Source organism: Juglans microcarpa x Juglans regia, chromosome 4S (assembly GCF_004785595.1).
Source record: "Juglans microcarpa x Juglans regia isolate MS1-56 chromosome 4S, Jm3101_v1.0, whole genome shotgun sequence".
NCBI classification, from domain to species: Eukaryota; Viridiplantae; Streptophyta; class Magnoliopsida; order Fagales; family Juglandaceae; genus Juglans; species Juglans microcarpa x Juglans regia.
The window spans coordinates 24,218,046-24,227,456 of NC_054601.1; the positions used below are offsets into that span (position 1 = coordinate 24,218,046).

Here is a 9,411-nt window from a genome sequence, read left to right on the forward strand (position 1 = left end):
ATGCACAACTTTAACAGTACATATATTCTATTTCAATTTCTATACGTTCCATTTTAAAAGAATAATTTGGTCTCTGTCACCTCAGTGCTTTGCCCCGATCGATTAACATGATCTGCCTCCTCATGTGCAACTTTTTTAAGGAATAAGTATTTGTGCTATAACAAATTACTTGATATTTGCTCACTCCCTTACTAATTTTGTCCACATATATATATATATATATGCTTTATTTAACGAAAATCACATGAATTTTTTTAATTAAATATACTGAAATTTATAAAAATTATTTTTAAAAGTTCAAAGAAAAAATTAGAGAAATTAGGATAATTAAATTTAATTAACACGGGTCGTTGTACATATTCGATCTAATTAGTGGCATCTTGTACCGTTAAAAAATAATAGATGGTTAACGAAAATACTTAAACGCAAGTTTTTTCAAACTCAAAATTAGTTTTATAAATCCTAAAAATTAAAGATCACTCCGTGTAAATCAATGAAAACTCTTGAAATGAAGTTGCATTTTGCCTTTTTACACCGTTAATAGAGGAGGACTGTGCTTACGTACGTGTGTGCATGCGCGTTTATAAATGATCAGCACACATGCATGCATGCACCCAGACCTAAGATGAAGCTCCATTCTATATATCTAGCTTCCAATAATATTATAAATACGTAGAAAGGAGAGAAACATGGAATATTCCATCGTCCAAGGTTCAAGTCCAGAAGAGGGGAAGACTTTGTTCGAAATGGCCATGAAAGGGAAATGGAGTGAAGTCGTGGATACATGTACGGAAAACCCATTTCTTCTATCGGCCGGTGGTATCACCAGGACAAAGGACACGCTATTACACCTAGCTGTCTCTGAAGGCCAAGAAAAGACGGTCCTGGAAATTACAAAGGTCATATTGGAACTACCAATTAGTAAGGAGTTTGTTGGACGTAGAAACGATGGAGGGAATACCGCTCTTCATCTTGCTGCAGTGGTGGGGAATGTTGCCATGTGTAAGTGCATAGCAGGGATTGATTCTTCGTTGATCGTTGCACGTAATGAAGAGGGAGAAACTCCTCTTTCATTGGCAGTGCTCTTTGGTAAAAACCAAGCATTCCTATGTCTTACCCAAATACTTATGCCGGATAAGGAGCAATTTAGCCATTCCAAAACGATGAAATATGGTACTCACGGGTACACGATTCTTCACTACGCCATTAATGGAGACCATTATGGTGAGACCGGAATATATATATATATATATATATATATATATATATTATTGTGACCTGAAATGTTTTTTGCTTTGACTTCTATATTATTATTAATCAATTAGTTTATATTAATCATGATTGCCTAAGTAAATATTAAAGACTTAATGCTTTGATCGCTTTTCACATGACAGATTTGGCATTGGACATAATTAAATTGTACGGTGAACGAGGTTATAACGTTAACGTTGCTAATGAGGAAGGAATCACGCCTTTCCATCTACTAGCGGGCAAGCCTTCGGCTTTCCCAAGCGGGAGTCTTCTTCTTCTTGGATGGTGCAAAACAATCATATATCACTGTATATATCCCCAACTCACCACCGCGTTCAGAGGAAAAAAAACAAAAAAAAAAATCTCTTTCAAGCACTTTTAGTTCAAAAGCTAGGTAACTGATCATGATAAAAATAATAAATAAAAAAATATGTCATTTGATACAATATTAAGGTCGAGGTATATATATATATATATATATGAAAGAATGATAATGAAATGGATAAATGAATCATGTATGGAATTTGTCTTGTAGGATATATGATTTTTTTTCTTTTTTGTATTACTTATCCCTTGCTGTTACTTTGGAATTAGGCATGATTGTTGATGAGCACGACGTGGAACAAAATGATGATCACCCGATAGAAAGGAACTACAGAGCATGCATCAACTTCTTACTATTGTTTCGGAGTTTGGTTAGATTAATTGGTATGTATATATATATATTTTTCTTTTCTTTCCTTAACTGGTAATTTCCTATATACATCATATCGTAGGATGACAAAAAAACTAGGGGAATTCAAATTTCAGCCACTAGCCACTGGCCACTAGTTTACCATACCGGGCGCTTTAGCAGTTTAAAGGCTCAATAAATCGGGACCTTGCAAATGTAAACATTTGTTCATGATCAACTTGTAAAAACTTGATTGAGTATGACTTGTTTAATAATTGCACCAAGCTTGAACAAAAACTTGTGCTAATTTATTTAGCAAATTGAACTTATTTAAACCAGGCATGCAACTCGTATAACGTCCTCGTCTAATTTTTTAGAAAATTTCTACTAATAATTCTTTATACTACATATCAACATGTAATTTATCATTTTTGTTATTCTATTTAAATATACACATATGAATGTGTAAATATATGTATTTAAATAGAATGATAAAAATGACAAATCACATATTAGTGTGTGAAATAGAAATGATAAGTAGCATTTCTCGATTTTTTATATACTGTTTTTATAGTGTTGTTTTTAATTTTAAAATGAAACCAACTTAAATTTGAACAAATAGGATGGAATCATGTTTTTCGTCTGATGTGATAGATAGATGTTGTTGTTTAAACTCCCACGAATATTAGTGTGTATATATATATATATGTATGTAACAATGTACATGTAAACTCATCAAACCATATACATAAACGGAAAATTAATTTGTTTGTCAAAATATTTAGAAAAAGTACTCATTAAATATGATATACATAATCTATTTTGTGATAAAAAAAAAAAAAAAAGAAAGAAAAAAAAAGTACATATAATTTATTAGAAACACAGCATTCTTAGTTAATTACCTTTTCTAAATTCATATATTTGTAGTTTACCTGATTAACTTAAATATATAACCTCATCATTATGAATTAGTATATTAGTCAAGCAACTAATAAGTCTAATATATATGTAAATGGACAATGCTTGAACATAGACATTGAAGACTAAATATAAATCGATGGACAATGTTGCAGAAATTACGTACGTACAACAAAATGTTAACTTCAGAAACGGGGGAAAAAAAAAAAAAGAAGAAACTTTTTAAAATGATACTGGACCTGCATGCAGTTCTGTTCTTGCAAACGGCTTCATGTCCAAGATGGTAGAGAAGACCCTTCTTGGGTGCTTCATCACTGATCATGTGAAGGAAAAAGGATTTTAGAAATATATTTTTATTTTAATTTAAAGATGTTTGGATTTAAATTGTTTTTTTTATTTTTTATTTTTGAAAAATATTGAATATTTCTGATCAGTTGCCTACTTGCGAAATATTTCTTATTAGTTACAAAGCTAATTATTATTCTTAATAGTAATTTTATTATTGTTCTTATATTACTAGAGACTCCTATATTAATTGCTGCTCGAAATGGCATTTCCGAAATTGTGGAGAAAATTCTGGAACTGTTTCCGATTGCCATACACGACATGAATGAAGAAAACAAGAATGTGATGTTGTTGGCGGTGCAGTACAGACAACCACATGTATTTCAAATCCTGCTACAGAAAAATATCATGATTAGAGACAGGGTGTTACGGGTGGTGGATAAAAGTGGGAATAATGCAGCTCATCTCGCGGCTGAGCTTGGAGCATATAGGCCTTGGCTGATTCCCGGGGAAGCCTTGCAAATGCAATGGGAAATGAAATGGTTTGAGGTATACATATAGAAAAAACTAAATATATATATATATATATGTATATTTGAAATAATTAATTGTTGTCATGTGTACGTACTTCATGCTTGGCGTCATGCAGTTCGTGACACAGAACATTCCCTCTAACCTTCTTACCCGCTGCAACAACGAGGGCAAGACCCCTGAGGAACTGTTCATCGAGAATCACAAGCAGCTCGTCAAGGACGGTGGCAAATGGTTAATTAAAACCTCCGAATCCTACTCCCTTGTCGCCGCACTTATAGCCACTGTGGCATTTGCCAGCTCCACCGCAGTTCCTGGAGGCGTCAAGGAGGATAATGGCATTCCAACATTTGAAAACAGAACCCCATTCCACCTCTTTGCCATCTCATCACTCATCGCACTCTGCTTCTCGGTCACGGCTTTGGTCACATTCCTCTCCATCTTAACATCAAGGAATAAAGAAAAGGATTTCGGAAAGGATTTGCCAACGAAGCTCTTGATAGGTTTAACGTCCTTGTTCATTTCCATAGCTGCAGTGCTGATTACATTCTGCTCGGGACATTTCTTTGTGATAGACGAAAAGTTGAAATATGTGGCGTATCCAGTGTATGCCGCAACCTGCCTACCGGTAACTTTTTTTGCTGTGATGCAGTTTCCGCTGTATTTTGATCTTATTGAATCTACCTTCAAGAAGGTGCCACGACGTAGCTACAAGGCGTCCGTTCTGATCTAAGTAATGTTTGATCTGTTATGGGAAAAAAGAAAAAAGATCAACTGTTTGTCATATATTCTATATTATATGTACGATGAAATTAATGTTCGAATGCATGCAATTTCTCTTTCTGATCTTCTTCTGTCTCATGCAAACCCGCCTCTGGTTTCTTTGTGCTGTAGATGAAGCATGAGCTTTTGCGTTTCAAACTACATGCATCTCTCCTAAAAAAACAAAGAACCAGCATACTTGCTACAGGGCTTGCATACCATTGCACGTCCCAAGTTGTTCATTCCAATGAAAAGAAGAAAAGGAAAGGCGAACGTTTAATTTCTAGCTGGAGTCTTGAGACAGGCAAATATACCGCACCACATTAGCATTCACTAATTAGCATTTACTAAGTGATTTCTTTTTTCATTTTATTGTTTTAAGTTTTATTATTCTAACGGTTGGGCCATTTCCACCGGGGCCCCAGCAAACAGGCGGTACTGCCGCAGTCAAATTGTCGCACCGTTTCATCTCTCTCTCACTCATCTTTGATCTCCGTAACTCCAATCAGTGTACGTACGTTTCTCTTTAACCATTGTTATTCATAAAGCTAATCATCATCTCTACATATTACATAATATCACGCACACTTATTTTTAATTTTATTTTTTTAAAATTAATTGATTTCTTTTACTCATCATCCATACACCACATGTTTAGTAAGAGAAAAAAAAATTAAAAAAAAAATGATGTGTGGTGTGTGGTCTAAGAATGATGAGTAAAATTTTTCTTCACTTTTTCATTTCACTGGGATACGAAGAAACTTGGTCATAATGGTAACTTCACATTATCCATTTCCATTATTGGATTGTTTCATTTATTCAAACATTGTCATGTTTAGATGCTGAAATGATCTCAAATGATCTGAGTTGATATGTAAATAGTAATATTTTGTGTGTATCATTGAAATGAGATATGTGCTTAATTGTATGAAGTCTGCTGATCAGATGGATTTAAATTTTTTATAAAAAAGTTGAAAAAATAGTGAATTTCATTAATGATTGATTTGAGATAGATTGCGTGAGTTTGTGTTCCAGAAGCCTCTTTAGTTGTTCCTTTCATTCTCGGATCGTTTCATTTCTTCAAACGCATGTCGTTACACTTGATCTCCAGTTGCTGCCATATCAACCATGCAAATATTTATGGGAAGATGTAGACATGGAAATCCAAGAGCTTTGACGAATTAATCCGGGCGGATAACTAGATTCAATCCAAATACTGGATATTTGGATTTTTTTTTCCTTTTTTGACTATAAATCTGGATATCCGGATTGTAATCGGATTTAATCCAGATTTAGATATCCGGATTGTAACATAATCTAATCTTGATTAAATATTAAAACTTAAAACAAAACCATTTTAAACTTTAAAAAATATTTTTATACCACTTTTGATAAATTGCCCAGATTTTTTAGTTCATTCTATACTGTACTGAGATCTTTAGAGATGAAAATTTGTTGAGATTATACCAGCTTTGATGCGTTGCCTTCATTTATATACTGTAATCAAAATAAATAAACATATTATAATATATGGCAATCAGATGTTATATATATCATGTGTCCATTCATGGCAGGCATAAGATCCTAAGCAGAGTCCTAAAGGAGCTAGCTAGGATAGTAAAAGAAAGCATGTCAATGACGAGTATTAAATTTGGAAAACCCAAGATAAGAAAACTTAAGATGAATATTATGATATACGCTAGCCACGGAGCTGTCTCGTCCTTCGTGTTTCTTGAATTCTTCTTTACGTACAGTGATCTCAAACTGGAGAATTTAATAAATTAAACAACTTAAATCAAGTAATTCAAGACTTCTTATCTGCAAACTCTTCAGTTGTTGGATTATGTCCTGCATCATCATGTTGGGTTTTGTACTATTTTTAGATCTAGATTCGAATCTAAGTTTCATATATATAATATTTTAAGCAAGAGGAAAAAATTAATTACCACTTCTTAGGATAGGCAAGGAAACGTAAATTACTGCATAGGAAAGTTGGGGTTATCATTGTTGGCCTTCATTGGAAGCAGGGATTAAAGAAGAAGAAGAAGAAGAAGAAGAAGAAAAGACCCTGTTATGGATAACCGGGTTGCAAAACCGGATATGGATTTATCTTACCCGCCCAAGTGTAATCTTAACAAATAATCTCCCAAATGCACCCGGATTCCAGGTTTCGAACCGGACCGGAAAAAAATCTACCCCGATTCTACACCCCTACAAATGAAAGCTGGCCTCTTTGGGTCTCAAGATTTGTGGCACATTGTCTTGAAATAAACAATTCACTCTTAGGGCCTGTTAGGGTGCTAAGGTAATCTCAGATCATTTAAAATAGTTTTGTATGGATGGAGATACTCTCGATCCATCCAAACACACATAATTTTGTTTATTTATTTATTTATTTAATGACGAGAAAAACATTCATTAAAATCAAATAGATCAATCCTTATAAATAAAGTTCTTATCAAGCCAAATATATTGACTTACAAATGAAGGATAATAATCCCATCACATCACAACATCATCAACTTCTCATGCATGTCTTGCCAACTAATGAGCAGCCATATTACCCAATCGATTAACATGCACAACTTTTGCGTATTGAAAACCCCGTATGAGTCTGCAAATATCTTGTAGAATAAAATCAAAATTTGTTATAAACTCATATATATCATTCAAAGCATGAACAAGTATCAAATAATCAGTTTCTAACATTACTTTTGGAACTCCCTATTGAGCACATAACTGTAATCCCCTTAGCAAAGTACTAGCCTCAATAAATTCTGCAGAAGAGACTTCCCTTTCAGTTTTGCTAAAAACCACTACAAAATCAATATTATGATCTCTACGGATTATCCCAACCCCAGCAAAATTTTGATCACAGAAGGTAGCCCCATCAACATTCAATTTCAAATATCTAATAGGAGGAGGATTCCAACACACAACTTTGTTTATCTTCTTATTAGAAGCATCAAAGACTTGCAAATGCTTATACTCAAGCTATATAGAAAGATCATTATTCACTACTACATTAGTTTGCAATGATACATGCTCATAAATAAATGTATTCGTTCTATACCAAATCCTCCAAGCAATTGCTATAAATCTGGACAACATCTCCTCTGAACCTCTATCTTGAGCCAAGTTTGCCAACTCCCAAAAGGAAATAATAGAATCCACATTACCCAGTTGAGAACAATATTCCAACCATACATTCCTCACATCTGAACAATAAGACAATGCATGAGCAACATCTTCTCTAACTCGAGCAAAAAACACACACTGGTCATCCTCCAACATCTTCTGTCAACTATACGAACTCGTCCTTCTTTAATAAGGCGATTAGGGGACTTGCTATTCTTCCATACCCTTTAATAAATCTCTTGTAATAGTCTATCAACCCAAGGAATGCTCTTAAGGATTTTTGGGAGTGGGATGGGGCCAATATGTCATTCTTTTCAGCTTATCTAGATCAGTTTTGACTCGGTGAGCCGAAATAATATGCCCCAAATAAGATACTTCCCTACACCCAAAACTACACTTGAAGTGATTAGAAAGTAGTCGATGCTTCTTTAGAGTTTCTAGGGTCACCCTTAGATGTATATCATGCTTCTGTTCAGATTTACTATAAATCAGTATGTCATCAAAAAACACCAAATGAATTTCCTTAAAATGGGGTCTAAACACCTCATTTATTAAACTTTGAAAAGTAGATGGTGCTTTGGTAAGGCCGAATGCCATCAACAAAAATTTTTAGTGGCCCTTATGAGTACGAAAGACAGTCTTTGGAATGTCTATTGGTTGTACTCGAATTTAGGGGTGCTAGCCACTCATGCGAGGACGGGGTCAACCTTTCCCCGTACCCAACCCTGGTGCCAGGGCGGGGGTAGACCACTCATCCACCCCACCTTGCCCACTCCAATAGTGTTTGTGGCCTAAATGGCCCAGAAACTATTTCTGGACCAAAAGTGACCAAATGCACATATTTGGACACAAATTGTAAATTTAAATTTGTAAATATTATCATAATTTAAAAACTAATAACATAGTTTTTGAATTTAGTTTTTGAATTTGTTAGTGTATATTATGTGTAAGTTATAATATAGCCTAATGTGACCTTTATATAGGAGGTCAAGATAATAAAAAAGGCTCACTTAAGCATTGTGGGACTCTTCTATTGCCTTAGCACCACATTACTTAAGTGAGACTCTTGTATTGCATTGGTCTCTTATATAAAGGCTACATTGTAGTGGGGTACAAGACTTTGTTGCGCACCCCTACTTGAATAAAATGATATCTGGACCTTAAGTCTAATGGGAGTACATTTAGGAGCCATGTAACTCATCCAGCATTTCCTTTACCACAAGAATATGATACTTGCCCTTAATAGTGGTAATGATTAGGGCCTAAAAATCGACGCAATTCTCCAAGATCTCTTGACCTTTTTTATTAGCAAGACTAGGAAGGAGTAAGGGCTTTGATTAGGCCTAACTAGTCCTAAGTCCAATAATTCCCTCACAATCTTCTCTCTCTCATCGTTTTGGTAGTAAGGAAAATTGTAATGCCATATTGACACAGGGCTTGCCTCAGGAATTAGGTTGATAGAATGGTCATGTGAGCATTAAGGGAGCCTAATGGGTTCCATAAGAACCTTAGGGAACTGCTCAATGACTTGAGCTTTGAGCGGGCTGGGCTTGTGGCATGTGGTGTTGTTTCCTTCTTCAATTAACTATAGTTAGACCCTCTTAGTCACACTTTGATTGAATATGTTAACAGGGCCATCATTAATCAACCTTGTTGAAGCTAACCCTTGTAGATGAACCCGCTAGTCGCCTTTTTGAACTACATTGTGAGCTTGTCAAAGTTATACAATATGGGACCTAGTGTTTGAAGCTATTACACATCCAGGACCATGTCACACCTTGCCAAGACTAACACACACACGCATCCAAGGTAAGAACTATTCCTTTGATAGCCACCCGAATCCAGTTACATTT

The 9,411-nt window shown here is 34.8% G+C and overlaps 2 protein-coding genes across 3 annotated transcripts; both read left to right on the forward strand.

Moving 5' to 3' along the window:
* Positions 1–651: 651 nt before the first annotated feature.
* On the forward strand, positions 652–2,026 carry LOC121261892 (ankyrin repeat and sterile alpha motif domain-containing protein 1B-like). Of its 2 annotated transcripts, none has more exons than XM_041164297.1 (3): positions 652–1,224; positions 1,395–1,559; positions 1,846–2,026. In XM_041164297.1, exons 1-3 carry the CDS (start codon positions 690–692, stop codon positions 2,001–2,003), a joined length of 858 nt encoding a protein of 285 aa, XP_041020231.1. In that variant the 5' UTR covers positions 652–689; the 3' UTR covers positions 2,004–2,026. The 2 variants fall into 2 exon arrangements, with proteins under 2 accessions (XP_041020231.1, XP_041020232.1); XM_041164298.1 differs by having other exon boundaries at positions 1,395–1,645; positions 1,846–1,973.
* Positions 2,027–3,448: 1,422 nt separating this feature from the next.
* LOC121262182 (ankyrin repeat-containing protein NPR4-like) lies at positions 3,449–4,487 on the forward strand. Its single transcript, XM_041164584.1, has 2 exons — positions 3,449–3,676; positions 3,777–4,487. Exons 1-2 carry the CDS (start codon positions 3,449–3,451, stop codon positions 4,389–4,391), a joined length of 843 nt encoding a protein of 280 aa, XP_041020518.1. The 3' UTR covers positions 4,392–4,487.
* The last annotated feature ends 4,924 nt before the right edge of the window (positions 4,488–9,411 follow it).

Excerpts from the sequence above, each read along its gene's own strand:
- LOC121261892 (XM_041164297.1), top strand. The coding sequence starts at position 690 with ATGGAATATTCCATCGTCCAAGGTTCAAGTCCAGAAGAGGGGAAGACT. Across the intron at positions 1,225-1,394 it reads CATTAATGGAGACCATTATG|ATTTGGCATTGGACATAATT; the intron begins GTGAGACCGGAA and ends TTCACATGACAG. Across the intron at positions 1,560-1,845 it reads CAAAACAATCATATATCACT|GCATGATTGTTGATGAGCAC; the intron begins GTATATATCCCC and ends CTTTGGAATTAG.
- LOC121262182 (XM_041164584.1), top strand. The coding sequence starts at position 3,449 with ATGAATGAAGAAAACAAGAATGTGATGTTGTTGGCGGTGCAGTACAGA. Across the intron at positions 3,677-3,776 it reads GGGAAATGAAATGGTTTGAG|TTCGTGACACAGAACATTCC; the intron begins GTATACATATAG and ends GGCGTCATGCAG.